The following is a 16,241-nucleotide window of genomic DNA, read 5'->3' on the forward strand; positions in this document are numbered from 1 at the left end:
TTGCTTTGAAATTTAGAAACAAATTTTATTTAAGATCTGAAATACAGTTCCTAAAATATCAACTTCTCCAGAAAACCGTGGCTACACAATAATGCATTGCCTCTATCATGTTAGAACGTGCATTAGACTCAAATACAAAAACCATGAGACAAACCACCATCCTTCAACAATTTGAGCAAAGATAGAATGCCTAAGGAACAACATAGATGGACTTGCAGAGGATGGGCTGTTTTACTTCAAGCACCATTAAAAAAAGAGCACAAATGCATGGGTTTTCAGGTATATACATTAAGTTGAACCTTTGGCACTAGGAATCAGGGCATTTTTATCACGTAGCATTAACACATATTAGAAAATTGTGTAGTGTCAAAGGGATAGAACCACCAGCATTCAAGCAATGTTGTCAACTATGCAAGAAAATGTTCTACTGAATGTTTCTTTTTTTTTTTTGTCTAATTACTGCATACACTGGTAGCAACTTTGAAATGAGAAAAGGAGCTTGTACTCCTTTTATTTTCTGTTTAAAACAAAACAGAAAAACTGAAATATAAGCCCTGTTATACATTAACAATTTTAAAGGACATCAATTATACAAGAGAAAGACTAAGAACAAAAAGAGTGTTTACAGATACCAGACATAATAGTGAGTGGTCAGTAGACCCTCACAGGGCTTTGCGGTGGTACTCAGCCGAAGCTACTTTGTAATCACTGGCAGTAAACAGAGATGCAGCATTCTTTGCCAGATATTTTAGGAAATCATGCAAATAGCCCAACAATAATGCAAGGCTCTTCTCATCAAGGGGTGTATATGCCAGCATCGCTCCGATTCTTACGAATAATCTCAGTAGGTGTGGTGCTCCATAAACCTGGGACATGGGCGCATCAGGGTGAGCCAAGAGGATTTCAGCATACTGGGGCCTCTCAAATTTGTAGAGCAGCTGAGTGCCCAACATCACGTTGAAGTATTCTTTTATTCCTGCAACGACTTCATTCACTGCGTATTCCTTATTGTCGACATTTCCCTGTGATTTCTTGCAGCTTGCATACTCTTCTAGAATGGCATCTACATTTTTCTTAGCAGGGAGTTGAAACAGCTGCTTCTGCCTGGTAACTAAGTCCCAGTCCTCAACAAGCCATGGTTTTAATTCTTCAGGAATCTTCACTTTAACTTCCATTCTATTCTTAAATGCATCCTCACTTTCAACAGTGGGGTCAGCCCGGGCTCTTTTCTTCCGAGGTGGCTGAGGGGCTTCGCTGGTACTGCCACCATCGCCGTTTCCAGGAGTCTTCTGCTTGTTCTTTCTGGTCTTCCTCACGGTTCCAGAAGGGGGATTCTCTGCAGAGCGACCCCCCCATCTGCCCGGGAGGGCTGGTTCCAGATTCTTCTGCTGTGGACCAGCTGTCTTCTTTCCTGATGAGGCCCCTCTCATCTTACTTCTCTGCATATTGCTTCTAGTTGGCTTTTTGAAGTTGTCTTCTTCTGCAGATTGTTGTCCACGAGTTTGAGAACCCTGCTTTCTGGAACTCATTCAACCCTGTTTTTATTTCAACCACTGTAATATATAAAGTATTTTACTTGGTTGTTTTCTATAGTGACCTTTAACACACTATGCTTCATAAAGGCCCATTAAAGCCCAGTATATGCTACTCTCTTGGAATTTGAATTTCAAGTCCTATTTCAGAACCATTTCTAAGTGACTTACTACCCCCTCCCTTTATCCTCATTACCGCCCACTACCTCATCAGACCTGCCCATAAATTCTTTTTTTTTATTATTATTACCCAAAAGACAGGAATATAATTTTGGAGAAGAAAATAAATTAAGTGGGGAAGAAACTACAAAAGGCAGTGGAATTGAAATTCAAGACTTTTCAACAGGAAGAATGACGACATGAAAGAAATAAGAAAGATGTACTTAACTGGAGGCAAAGTGAGTAACAGTATAGGTTTCTGTAGAAGTCCAGGTAGGTAGAATGATGAGTCAAGAGAAACTGAATACAGAATTTGGTAAACGAAGGAGAGGGAGGAGTCAAAAGTGGCTCTGCATTTTAAACCTGGGTAATTAATGAATTAATAAAAGCACTGACTTTCAATGGTTACTTTGGAATCAGCAATAAAACAATAGGAAATAGGTAATTCATCCATTCATTCATCTATTCAGTCAGCATACATTACTGCATATCTGTTTCGGAACAGGTACTATGCTATGTGCTAGTGATTCAAATATTTAAAGTGACAATTATAAAACAAGAACAGTGGTGGGATTGCATACTGGTGCAGCCACTATGGAAAACAGTATAAAGATCCCTCAAAAAGTTAAAAACAGAACTACAATGTAACCCAGCAACTTCACTGATGGGTATTAATCTGAAGAAACTGAAAATACTAATTTGAAAAGATAAATGTATTTCTGTGTTCATTGTGGCATTATTTATAATAGCTAAGATATGGAAGCAACCTAGGTGTCCATTGATAAACAAATGGATAAAGATGTATATATATACACCACATCTTTATTATTCAGCCATAAAAAGGAATGAAATCTTACCATTTGCAACAGCATGGATGGACCTAGAGGTTATTATGCTAAGTAAAATAACTCAGAGAAAGACAAATATCATATGATTTCTCTCGTATGTGGAATCTAAAAAACAAAATCCATGAACGAAACAGGAAGAAACTCATAGATGCAGAGAACAAACTGATGGCTGTCAGATGGGAGGGGGTGGGAAAATGGGTGAGAAAGGTGAAGTGGATCAAGAAGTACAAACTACCAGTTAATAGGGAATATAGTCAATAACTATGTATGGTGTCAGATGGGTAGTAGACTTATCGTGATCACATCGTGAGGTATATACATGTCTAATCACTATAATTAAAAAATAAATTAAAAATAACAACAAGGTTAGTACAATAATAGCTATAAATAGACTATTTTGGGAGCAAACAATAAATGGTGCATGATACACTTTCATGATAGCCTGTTGGAGGAGATGGTAAATTGGTGAGGGGGAAGTCAGTGATGACTCCAAGTACTGAGAATGGGTAATTAGGTCATTAGTATTATCACCAAATGAGACTGCATCCAGAGGAGAAAATGGATTAGAGAAGAAAGAAGTTCAGTATTGGATCTATTAAGTGTGAGGTGTGCAGTAAACATATGACTTTAAAGCTCAGGTGAGAGGCCAGAGACAGAAATGGAGATCTGAGCCTAATCACTACACAGATGGTAGCGGAAATTATGAGAATCAATGAAATCATTCATGGAGAGGAGAGGAAGAAAAACTGAACCAAGTATGGGATTCTCGGAGAAAACAACACAACTAGGAAAGAATATTTAAGGGGTGAGCAGAGAGAGAGATACCACAGGTGAAACAAAGTGGTCAAAGTAGCCATAGAGGAATTAGGAGAACGTTGTTTTGGAAGCCAAAGAAGTTGAGTTTCAATAAGGAAAAGGGACAATCTATAGTATAAAATGCAGAAGCAAGGGCTAGTAAGATAAGATGAAAAATAGTGTTCTAGGATTCTTATGGTGTGACAAATAACAATTTCATTGACTTACATAATCCTTTCTTCTTGGTCTTCTAAGAACTTCTAGTGCTTTCCCAGATGGAATCTTACAGATCTTCTGAGAAGGTATGAAAGGATGAGGTGGGACACAACCTAGAAAGGAAAGCAAGTATCTGCAATGAAGATGAATTTTTGTGAAACACAGAAAAAAAATATAATTATAAACGTATGGTTTACAATTGCAGTATAGAGAAAAAAATGAGTTCTGCTGTTAGACTTACTTCTATTTTAATTAGGCTCCACCATATAGGAGTTGTCAGGCCTTAGGCAAGATATGTAAGCTTTTTCTCATCTATGGAATGTAGCCTTCACAGGTTCATGTTAAGAATTTCATAAATATGTGATTAAACAGTTAGCATAGTACCTTGCAGGAATACCTGCACATGTGACAAGGACACAAAGATACAAAGATGTTCATTGCAGTGATGTTTTTAAATGCTGGAGAGCTGAAATACCTAATTATTCTTCAATAGGGAAATGGCAATTTATTTTTATTTTTAATCCTCACCTGAGGATATTTTTCCATTGATTTTTGGAGAGAGTGGGAGAGAAAAAAACAAAGAAAAATCAGTGTGAGAGAAACACATTGATTGACTGCCTCCTGCACGAGCCCTGACCAGAGCCAAACTGGCTAGGGTGGGAAATGGCAATTTAAATTATGTATGCACACTATGGAAGAACATTCAAATGAATTAAGCAGAGATCCATGTACTGACATGGAAAGATATTCAATTATATATTACTAGGTGCCCGATGCATGAAATTCATGCAAGGGGCTCGGCTTCTGCCCACCCCAGCAGCCACCTCGGCCCTTGCAGCCCCAGCTTCGTCCGGAAGGACGTCTGGTCTAATTAGCATATTATGCTTTTATTATTATAGATTAGGTAAATAGGCAGGTTGCATAATAGGTACAATAGGATCCCAAAGAGACAGCACAGGGAGAGAAATAAGCATCAGTCTCAATTCTAATATACAGTGTGATCCAATTTCTGTTTTAAGTCAATGTGCCTAAGTGCATAGAAAAATATCTTGATGGAGAAATACCAGACTATTAAGGTCAGGGTAACCTCTAGGAAAGAATGGGGGATGGTAGGCCAGGTTTCTCTGGTAAGTACAACTTTCACCCACAGAAAAAGCCCTCTAGCCAACCTCTAGTTCTTAAGACAACATAGGCAGGTGTCAGGGAAACCCTGAGGGGGAAATAAAGGAGCAAGCAATGCTAGAAAGCTACAGCCCTGAATCAGGGAAGCCAGTTATTGGGAATAAAGGCCTGGTGCTAGTGCTTTCATTAAACAAATGATATCCTCTAACTCTGTTGGCAAACTGCGGCTCGAAAGCCACATGCGGCTCTTTGGCCCCTTGAGTGTGGCTCTTCCACAAAATACCACGGCCTGGGCGAGTCTATTTTGAAGAAGTGGCGTTAGAAGAAGTTTAAAAAATGTGGCTCTCAAAAGAAATTTCAATCGTTGTACTGTTGATATTTGGCTCTGTTGACTAATGAGTTTGCCGACCACTGCTCTAACTGAAAGGGCACAAAGTTCTGAGCAGAAATTAAATGGCAACTGTGGGCCTCAGAGAGCACCAAAATCTGTGAATACAGAAAATGACCCTCTGGGAATCTGTGAAGTATCAGTGACCAGTGTGGCATGACATTATATTGTAAACTATCATGCTTACAAAATAATTTTTCTAAAAAAAAAATTGTGACGGGGACATGGTTAAGTAATGTAGGTGAAATTAAAACCCCCCACCTGGGGCTAATATAGTATAGAGCTTCCATAAACAAGGGAATAGTTAATCTATAAATTAGAGAAAATAAGATGGGCCAGTGCCAACCAGACTGTAAAACACACAGAAGTAGAGCCAGATTGGACAGTAAACTATTTTGGAAGCCACATTGGTCATCCTCAATTCCTTAGTGAGGAGGAACTTAAGAATGATAGCTGAACGTACTGGTATTGATTATGTGTGTATGCATAAAACTACAAAAAGAATTCTACCTGGCTCTCTAAGTGGGTGAGTTCCATCATTCTCTACAAATGCTTCTATCATTTATATAAAGTCCCAAGTTGAATGAAATATCTGATACTGCACAGAAAATACCTGTACAACTAGTCAAGGTTTGTGCCCAGTGAATAAATCGAGGGAAGCAGCCTCTCTGAAGAATTGTCTCAGTACCTTTATTTTCACCCGAGTACCCTACAGATCAAGCAATTATTATTACCTGTGAGCCAGAAGCCAGGCATCAAAGGTAAGAAGTACCATCCTTTTGATTGACTAGTTCCTACTTATCACAGAAGTTTATGGATAGCCTTACTCAGGTCACTGCACTCTACCTCTATGGACTGGTGACAGATGTGCTGGGCACATCCTTCATTTAAAAAGTTGGCACTTTACAGTGCTTAATTTTGAAGCAACACTTATGTCCCCAATGGGTATACTATAGTGAATCAAAGTGAGGTGATTCAACTAATGGGGGAAATGGAGGCACAATTTAGGGATAAGTTGTCAAATATTTTTTTACTTGTCTTCTATAGGTCAAGCTCAGGCATTATGAAAACATATCTGTGTGTTTACCTCAATTTTCTATCTTAAATTTTTGTGTAAATATTCATTTAAATAGAGGTGAGCTCCTACTGCATATCAAATCTCAGATATTCCCTTTAAAATTTTTTTCTATTTCCGCCCCCTCAATTTATCCTATAGTAAAGCATTTCATATTATTCCTGCAAGTTTCCCAGATGCAAATTTAGTGGGTCAAGAGGTAATATGTTGCCAAATTACTTTCTCCAAAAGTTTTACCAATTTCCCATCTCACACTTTGGTCAAATAGCACTGGCTAACTATTTGGCTATCCTCATTTAATTTGTAGATTTGGTAAAGAAAACGGGTTTGGTTTTTCAGTTTGCATTTCTTTATTAATGATGTTCTAAACATTTAAAAAATGTCTATTGGCCATTTATATCTTAGCTCTTGCTCTTTGCCATTCTTTCTTTAAAAAATATTTATTGAAAGTATTACATATGTCCCCCTTTTTCCATTGACCCCGTTATTAGTGATTCCAACACTTACAGCTCAGACATTTTACGTCTGATGTTAAGATTAAGTTTTATATGATGAAATGTGTAGTTTTTCCTTTCATTAAGTTTAAAAATTAAGATGGCATCCTTTTATGGATTTTATATTTTAATTCCTTAATCTACCCAGAATTTATTATGTAAATTATGGACTGAAAATCTATATACTTTTCCCTAACTTATTTTGTGGCACCACTTATTGAGTAATCTTTCCTTTATATACCTACAAATACCAAATATATAAAGATGCAGGCATTCTCCTTACCACATCTCCTCCCCAATCCCGGAATGAGTGTGCATGCTTTCAAATCTTTTTATGTACACATTTACACAAATAACATACCTTTAAAACTAAGTGTGTATGTTATACACGTAAGTGAATATATATATCATCATGCATTAACTTGGTCTTGACAAAGTAAAATACATATTGCTCTGCATCTTTTCTCATGGACCTTCTTCTGTCTGCATATACCTAGTTCATGCTTTTTAATATCCACATCATTCTATAATTTCTACAGAGCAAATTTTACCAGTTCCATATTAATTAACATACACAGCACACTTTAACCAGTCCTATATCAATACTTCATTATTATAGAAATGCTATAATAGACATCAGTTTACAGATATATTAGAGCATTAGGAAGTGGAAACTGTTCAAAGGATTTGCTAATTTCTTTGATGAGATAGAGGCAAATTACTTTGTAAAGAACTGCTTTAATTTGCACTTCCAGCAAAAGTGTAAAAGTTCGTTCACCCACACCTTCAACAACACTGGATAAACATTTTAAGTTTTTTTTTTTAATATTTCTTTATTGATTTCAGAGAGAAAGGGAGAAGGAGAGAGAGAGAGAGAAACATCAATGATGAGAATCATTGATTGGCTGCCTCCAGCACATCCCCCACTGGGGATCGAGCCCACAACCCAGGCATGTGCCCTTGACCAGGAATCGAACCTGGGACCCTTTAGTCCGCAGGCTGATGCTCTATCCACTGAGCCAAACCAGCCAGGGCTGGATAAACATTTTAAAGAAAAATTTGTGTTTTTTTTTTGGGAGGGGGGCAATCTAAAAAGGTATTTTATTTGAATTTGTGTGATATTGAGCATTTTTTCATATATATCCTTTTCTTATGTAAATATTTTTGGCCCCTTTTCTACTAGGTTATTTCTTTTATTGATTCCTAATGATTAAAAACTAAGCTTTTTTTTGGTATGTTGGAAATATTTTGTCCAAACTGTCAAAGTGTCAACCTTTTCATTTGTGAACTTTGGCATTTATGTCATGCCTAGGAAAAATGCTCCCAAAGTGGTTTAAAAATAATTTCCTATATTATTTTTTTTTACAGTTTCTTCCTTATATATAACAAATTTTCCCAATATTAGAGTCCATCCTTTCCCCACTGATTTGATATGCTATTATAACATTCTAAATTCCTATAGGTATATGGGTCTCTTTTAAGGTACTCTCTTCCCAGTAATTTTTGATTATTCAATTAAAATATTTTTATTGATTTCAGAGAGGAAGGGAGAGAGAGAAAGGGATAGAAACATCAATGATGAGAGAAAACCACTGATGGGCTGCCTCCTGCATGCCCCACACTGGGGATCGAGCCCGAGACCAGGGCATGTGCCCTGACAAGGAATCGAACTGTGACCTCCTGGTTCATAGGTTGACACTCAACCACTGAGCCACACCACCCGGGTTGATTATTCAATTTTTAAAGTTATCACTGTTTCTAGGTTATCTCTTCTGTCACAGCAATATGTCTGTTCTCACACCAGTTATCACATTGGTTTAATTATCATAGTTTCACTTAATATAGACTTCTGTTGCTATGAAAAAAAAAGCTCCTAGATTTATTGAATTTCAAGTGTGTCCTGCGGTTACTTTGGCAGGGCCAGATCAAATGATTTTGCAGGCCTTACACAGCTGGACGTTCCCCACCCCTGCCCTAGGGTAACATTTGTAAATGAATTCCAAGGATGTTCCACGCAATATTATTTGAAGTATAAAAACGCTGGACTTTAGAGGACTATCAATAGCAATTTGGCAAAATAAAAGGTGGTTTATCCATAATATGGACTATCATGCTAGTTAAAAGAATGCCACTATGAAAGGAATAGAATTCTATGAATGGACATGAAGACACCCCAAACAATTTGATTAAAAATAGCAAGTTGCATCCTAGCCTGTTTGGTTCAATGGATAGAGTGTCGGCCTGTTCGATTCCCATCAAGGGCACATACCTCGTTTGCAAGCTGGATCCCCAGCCCTGGTTGGGGTGCGTCAGGGAGACAACCAATCAATGAGTTTCTCTCTCTGTCTCTCCCTCTCTATTCCACTTTCTCTAAAAAATCAATGAGAAAACATCTTCAGGTGAGGATTAACAACAAAATAGCAAGTTGCAAAACAGTACCTAAAGTGTGATACCATATTTAAGTAAAACAAAACAATATTTTATATATATATATCCATACACATTTTAAAACAGGTATATAATTTAGAGATCTAGAAGGAAATAGAACTGATAATAATTGTTAATTTTGGGAAGAGTAAGAGAATTGGGGTGGTGAGAAAGAAAACCTAAATCTACTCTGCAATATTTAAAATTTTTATATTGTAAGGAGAATGTATTCACATATCAATTCTGTGACTAAAAATTTATATTGAAATATACATATTTAACCCACAATCTTTTTCTGATCTATTCTTATCCATGGATTTCACATATAGCTAGGCTTTTCATTATCACAGTATACCATATATTTTGTAGGCATAGCATTCAGACTGGTTTCCCTCCCTCCTTATAAAGTCTTGCCCATCCTCAAAGGCCAGGTCAAGTTTCTTTTTCTCCTAGAGTCTTTCTCCATTTCTGGCTACTCTGGCTCTTGCCTTCTCCGAGCACCTATTGGCCTAACAGTCTACCTCCCTCCCTTTATCCCTTAATCATTCTCAAATGGCGTCTTGTAAAGGGGTTTTGTGTCTACCCATCTATTGCATGTTTTCCACCAGGTAGTGCCCTCCTCTGCAACCTCACTTTCAGAAAATAAAAATATAAAAGGAATATATAGTGATTCCATAGGTAAATGAAACGGTTGAAACAGAAAACCTTCCTTCATCTCTCTTCATGTAAGTGATGGGTCATTCAGAAATGCAGACGCCAAATACTAACATTTTTATGTATGGGTGTGTAAAAAATGAGTATGAACAACATCTCCTACAGTTTGTTGGAATAAACCTTTTAATGCACCTGTATGTGTCACTTACATTGATATCAAATCTCTCCTGGATCTTGGGACTACTTTATGTGTCACAGATATTTTTGAATCTGAGACAAAGGAGGAATAATATAAAAGCTGCTAGTAGACTGAATATGGTTATAATTTGCTGGTTAAAATTATAGTTTCTGGAAATTCCCTTATCAATAGACTCAATATCTTTCTGGATTGTTAGGATGAATCAGAAGTTGTAATTTCAGAATTCAGTTCTAGTAGTAACTACCGCTTCTGGAAAATCAGGAGAGAAACCAACAGTATTATTAATTTTTTTTTTTTTACAATTCCAAAAAGAGGTATCGATTGCTTTTAGAAGTGTACCAGAAGGACTAATAGAACCATAATTATTAATAAATCAAACACTTAACTAATGTCAAGCATTGTCCTGATACTTTATATGTAATCCCCTTAACAATCCTATGAAGTAGGAACTATTATTACCTTTATTTTACTTTTGAGGAAATTTAGGGATAAGGTGAATCAGTATCTTGCCTAAGATCATGCAGTTAAGTGGCAGAGCCAGGTTTTAAATTCAGGAAGTCAGTATTTGTTCTTAACCACTAAATTATGCTGCATACTGGATGTCACAAAGAAAAACAATACATAAATGTATGGAACTATTAGGGATCAACTGTAGTATCTTTTATTAAGGAATATAAGATTACACAGCCCTCTGTTTTTTAGGTACTTTATGTACTGGAAGCACCAATGGACTCAGCTCCATTTTTCCCTTCTTAGAATGGAGTGCTTTCCCTGATAGATACTTACTAATATATAAAATATTCCTGGACAGTAAAGAAGGTTATGTGGAATTACCTTGTTTGAGAACAGAGGCCAGGAGAAGGGAGGCACTTACCCAAGATTCTGTAATCAGGATCAGGCCTTCTGATCCTTACTATGCAGCAAACTTAGCTTTTCTGATAATGGCCTAGAAGGTCAAACAAGGGGACAAGAAAGGACATAAAAAAGATATGAGATGATGGTTTTCTCCTCCTCCATCAAGCATTGCATTTTATCACACACAAAGGACAGCAAAGCTGATAAATAATGTACAAGTGTTTCTTTTTCCTTCATTGTGGTTACATTTTCAAATTTACTTTAGTGTACATTTATCCTGATTTTTGAGAAAGTAATCTTGTTTATGCTTTTTTTTTTTTTTACTTTTTATTAAGGAAAATTTCAAAGGGTTAAAAATGTAGAGGGAATATTATAAACCCTTTCAAATCTATCATCCAGCTTCAACAATTACCAACTGAAGGCCATCTTGTTTCATCCCTAACCCCACCCACTGCTCCCCCAAGTCCGATTTTTTTAAAGCTCACAAAATAGCTGACCTTCTGGATTTTATTATGGAAAATTTCATACATATATCAAGGAAAACAATAGTATAAGGAACCCTATATGCCCATACTCAGCTTAAACAATTATTAACTTAGGGCCAATTTTGTTTTATCTATACCCCTCCCCACTTCTCCCTACTGCTGTGATTATTTTGAAACAAATCTTAGTCATCAATGTATTTTGAAGCCAATCCCTGACATTTTAAAAATTTAATCCGTATTTTCGTTTATATCTCTGTAAGAAAAAAGACAATTTGAAAACATAGCCACCATACCATTATAACCTCTAAAAAAATCGGCATCAATTCCTTAAAAACACATCAAATATCAAATCCATCTTCAAATGTTCCCGATGTATTTGAAACAGCTTTTTATTTTAATGTCGGTGTGTGCGAATCAGGATCCAAACAAGGCCTACTCATCGCATGTGGTTCATCTCCAGCTCGCTCTCCTTCTCCATCTCTTTCTCCCCCTCCCCCATTTTTTTTAAACTTTTCAATATGGAAAATTCCAACCCCCGCTATTCTGAGCTAATTTCCAAATAGTACATTATTTCATCAGTGAAGATTGATATCTCTCTCTTATAGCTCTACTTTCTTCTAGGAAAGAAATCAATGGGCAAGAAACGCACTATAATGAACGAATTTACATAATTTATGTTTTTTTTCTCATTCTGTTACGCGGATTTTTCTCTCCACAATAATAGCTACTATCTTTTGGAGCTAGGCTTCCTATTAAATACCTTATACTCTCTAACATACAGTACACGCTTCTGAGGTACACGCTTCTGAGGTACACGTCTCTGAGGTAAAGACTTATTATCACCATTTCACAAACATGGAAACCGAGACACAGAAAGAACAGGAGTCAGCCCGAGCTGGGCGTTGGCGTCGGAACCTGAATTCAGCTTTGCCCTATCGTGAAACCATTAGTTAATCTTTTCTATCTACACGGCGAGAAGAGGAAATCGTCAACCCTTTCTCCCCACCCCCACCCTGAAACCTGAAATGGGAATCCACTTCTTCCCAGCAGCGGACGTGTGATCTCCGCCGTCCCTCCAACAGCCATAGTAAAGCCAGGTTTCTCTGGCAACTGATATCCATAGGCAGACACGTCACCCAGGAGGCGGGCTTATACCCTTCAGCCAATCACAATCGTCTTGTCTAAGTTTTAGAATGTTCCATAACCAAATGATTGGACAAGGCCCATCACGTCACAATGATACTTCGCCGCAGTAAAGGGGGGGTGAGCAACCTGCTTCTTCACGGTTAAGGATTGAAGCAAACCAATCACCGTCCTTCTTTAGTGTTGGCCCTGGCCAATGACATTCGTTCTCTTAGGTTCTTAGCCCGCCTTCCAAAAGCGCGACAGTTGGTGGGTTAGAAGTCTATAGGGCAGGGTGTTCACGTGGCCTATTTTCACGACCCAGAGTTCCCCAGAACAGGTTTTTTGTTTTTTTTTTCTGCAGGGAGGCATTATGGGGGCTTTTTTCCCCATTGGGAAAGGAAGTGTCTACGTGGCCTACGGAAACAGGATGGGCGGAAATGAGCTATGCTTCCCGCGAGTGGGGAAGCGCGAGGTCATATCTGGGGCCACACCCCCGAGCCACTTGTGCAACTCTTGGAGGAAAAAAAGGCAGAGTAACGGTTTCGATGTGTGTGCGAGTCGGGACGGTGGGTGCTGCGGGCGTGTGGTGGTGGGGCAAGTGTGGATATGCGCGGGCGAGCTCGTTCGGCTTTGGGGATGGGGTGTGCGCGCCAACCCTCTTGGCGCTGGAGGCGTTGGGTGTGCGCAGGCGCGCGCCGCTAACGTTGGTTTGTGTCGGGGAGCGACGGTGTTCGCGCGCGCGCGCGCGCGCGCGTGCGTTTGTAGGCGCGCGTGCGCGCTCAGTGGGGAGCGTTCTGTACTTTTATTTTTGAAAATTGTTTTAATGAAAAACAAAATAATTAAGCCAAGGCGATCATACCAGTAATAACGGGCCTTTGGTAGAACTATTTCCATCTCCTCTATAATTTAAGTTTAAAGCCTAAAAATACACTTTCTTCCCACATTCTTCTTTTGTGCCACAATCCTGTTCTAAACCATAGCCTTCCAATGGGTAAGAGCCAAACTCTCGCATTCACATCTTAGCAAGCCCAAGGAGTAGCTTCTTTCCTGTTCTCTAGTATCTTTCTCCTCCTTCCCTGCTCCCCAGCCCTCCCCTTCCCGCAAAGTTGCGTGCAATTCTGGCACAAAATTTTCCGCTGAGAATATCTGTATAGACAGCCTTCCACTCCACTATGGACTCCCAATTCCTATGGGGGCTGAAGCTCTCACCTTTTTGTCCTGATTTTCAAGCACAGTGTATTTCAGGCAACTACGCACAGTTAATTTTCAAGAAAGTTCTGAGAGGTTTATACCTCTTGAGTCTGCCGCCAGATGCCGCCAAACCCCAGCAAAGGATTGGTTGTTTGGTACCTGAAATGATGGGATTTTTCTTCTCCCCCTTTCTGATTTGCTGAACTCTCTCTCTCTCTCTGTGTGTGGTCATTTATTGCTAGGGAAAAATCAAACTAACTAACTTCTATAAATAGCCCTACCAGGCAGGGGACTATGGCCCTAGATCCAAATGTTTTTCCTGGTTTCTTCTTAAAAAAAAAGGAACACCGTTCCCCCTCCATCCCTGTCTTCTTTTTTCCTTGCCTTTTTTTTTTGGGGGGGGGAGGGGTCAGAGTTCATTAATCACCCCAGGGACTGATGCTGATGAAGATTCTAACCCTTTCTGTGCACCTTTTCAAATACTCAACCCCCATCCACACTCCTCTCCCCACCAAATTGTTTGGTCAGTAAAGACATATAAGAACTTGGACCCTGGTATTGAAAACTGATCTTTTCCCTTGAAAATTTGTATTAGACATGAGTTTATACCCTGTCTTCTGTAGTGGTACTGCTAAACTTTATTATGTCTTCTGAGTCAGAGACCTAATTTTATTTTATTTTATTTTTTTTAAATATATTTTATTGATTTTTTACAGAGAGGAAGGGAGAGGGATAGAAAGCTAGAAACACTGATGAGAGAGAAACATCGACCAGCTGCCTCCTGCACACCCCCGACTAGGGATGTGCCCGCAGCCAATGTACATGCCCTTGACCGGAATCGAACCTGGGACCTTTCAGTCCGCAGGCCGACGCTCTATCCACTGAGCCAAACCGGTCTTGGCCGGAGACCTAATTTTAAACCCCATTGCACCACTTACTAGCTTTGAGGGCATGGGCAAATGATTTCTGTTCTGTGATCCTTGGTTTGTTGCATGCTTTATATATTTTAGGTGCTGTGTCATATCCTTCATATGGATATTCTTTTTATTACTCACAAAATTCTTACTAGATGGATACTAATACATCAAAATCAAACAGCAAAATTTATATCTCTTAGTTATCAGTCATATATGTGTGTGTGTGCACGTACACACACACACACACACACACTGGGGAGGGGAGCTGGATTTAGAACAGTGGTTCAGAAGTGTTTTCCAGACACCTCAGTAGTATCATTATCACCTTTAGGAAGTTGTCAGATTCAGATTCTTAGGCTCCATCTCAAAGGAAATTCTAGGGTTAGAGTGTGGCTGTGTTCTAATGAATTTCTGGTGATTTTAATGCACATTGAAGTAAGAACCACTGCTTTGGAGGACAGAGATGCAATGCTTATTTTGTATACTCCACTAGAGGGTGCTATAGAATGTAAAGCAAAATAGTAAATTATCTATATGTCTTATTAAGACACCTTGCATATTGTCAGACCTGTTACACAGGTTAAGAATTAATGTGTAGAGGTGTCAAATTATTTTCTCAGTGTAGAATAAGAACCAGGATATGAATTTTACCTGCTTCTAGAGCCTAAGCCCTTGACAGTGCTCTGTTGTTCAGCCATAATAGCTTGTCATTCTGGGTGTCAAAATACATTATGATACCCTTGTTCTCTGCTTTGGTTAATGTTGACTAGAGTGTCAATAAGAGGGTAGGAAAGCAAACTAAATAAATGGAAATATTTTGATGATTTCATACCCTTCCTCATATCCATTCTATAATAAGATATCACATAAAAGATCATAAGTGTTTCCCTTCTTACTTTAATATTTCCCAAATGCTCTCTCTACCCTGCAGTGATTTTTTTAGTTTATGTCTGAACCTCTTCTATGTGTGTGTGTGGGTTCAGGATGGTGAAGAAACACAGTTACTGAAAGCCTGTTATGTACCACACTCTATATGGCTCTACACCTATTAATCCCAACAATGGGACTGCAAATTAGGTGACAATTATAATCATTTTATAGATTATGAAAGTGAGTTCTAGAGACAATAATATTTTTCTTTGGTCATATAACTTGTAAGTAGTAGAGCCAGGCTGGGGCCATAAGTAGTCTGGCTTTGGGTCTTGAAGCTAAACAAACGCTGACCTAAGCGATCTTTCCCTGCTAAATTTTCTACTGCTTGGTTTTGAATCTGGTTTAGCTACTTATTATGTATTTATGTGACTTTCAGCAAGTTTTTTTAACTTTCCTGAGCCTTAGTTTCACTATAAAGTGGGAATAATTATTTCCCCTTCATAATCTTAGAGCTGCAGTATTCAATACAATAACCACTAGACATGTGATTACTACTTATGGCTAGTGTTAGTACTGTCAGGGGCCAAAGCAGGCCTCCCCAAGATATCCCACAATGGCATATTGATTATTTAGAAGTAAAATTTGAGAAGCAACAGCAGCAGGAGGAGCTCTCTGACTCTCCTCTGCCTCTCTAAAAGCAGGAAATATCCATGTGATAACTGCCCTCCCTTCTCCCAAGGACTAAGAGACAACCTTATCACAAGAGTTATAAAATCCAGAGTCAAAAAAGTCTATATAAACAGACCTTGTAAAGCTTTTAGTAATGTACTACCTAAGGCCAAACCTTGCTTAGATTCCTTTCTAATGAGCACTAACTTTTTTTGTC

General features: G+C 38.5%; 1 protein-coding gene across 2 annotated transcripts; it reads right to left on the reverse strand.

The window, feature by feature from the left end:
- MORF4L2 (mortality factor 4 like 2) lies at positions 1-12,360 on the reverse strand. Of its 2 annotated transcripts, XM_054721709.1 has the most exons (5): positions 12,270-12,360; positions 10,784-10,855; positions 3,792-3,876; positions 3,563-3,663; positions 1-1,553 (listed from the first exon to the last, which is right to left on the reverse strand). In XM_054721709.1, the coding sequence occupies exon 5, from the start codon at positions 1,527-1,529 to the stop codon at positions 663-665; it is 867 nt and encodes a 288-aa protein (XP_054577684.1). In that variant the 5' UTR covers positions 1,530-1,553; positions 3,563-3,663; positions 3,792-3,876; positions 10,784-10,855; positions 12,270-12,360; the 3' UTR covers positions 1-662. The 2 variants fall into 2 exon arrangements, with proteins under 2 accessions (XP_054577684.1, XP_027991865.1); XM_028136064.2 differs by lacking the exon at positions 3,792-3,876.
- Positions 12,361-16,241: the final 3,881 nt, after the last annotated feature.

The sequence above is a fragment of the Eptesicus fuscus genome, chromosome 1, assembly GCF_027574615.1.
Source record: "Eptesicus fuscus isolate TK198812 chromosome 1, DD_ASM_mEF_20220401, whole genome shotgun sequence".
Classification (NCBI taxonomy): Eukaryota; Metazoa; Chordata; class Mammalia; order Chiroptera; family Vespertilionidae; genus Eptesicus; species Eptesicus fuscus.

What these genes read in the sequence shown, in the direction of transcription:
- MORF4L2 (XM_028136064.2), bottom strand. Translation starts at nt 1,529, where the DNA reads ATGAGTTCCAGAAAGCAGGGTTCTCAAACTCGTGGACAACAATCTGCA.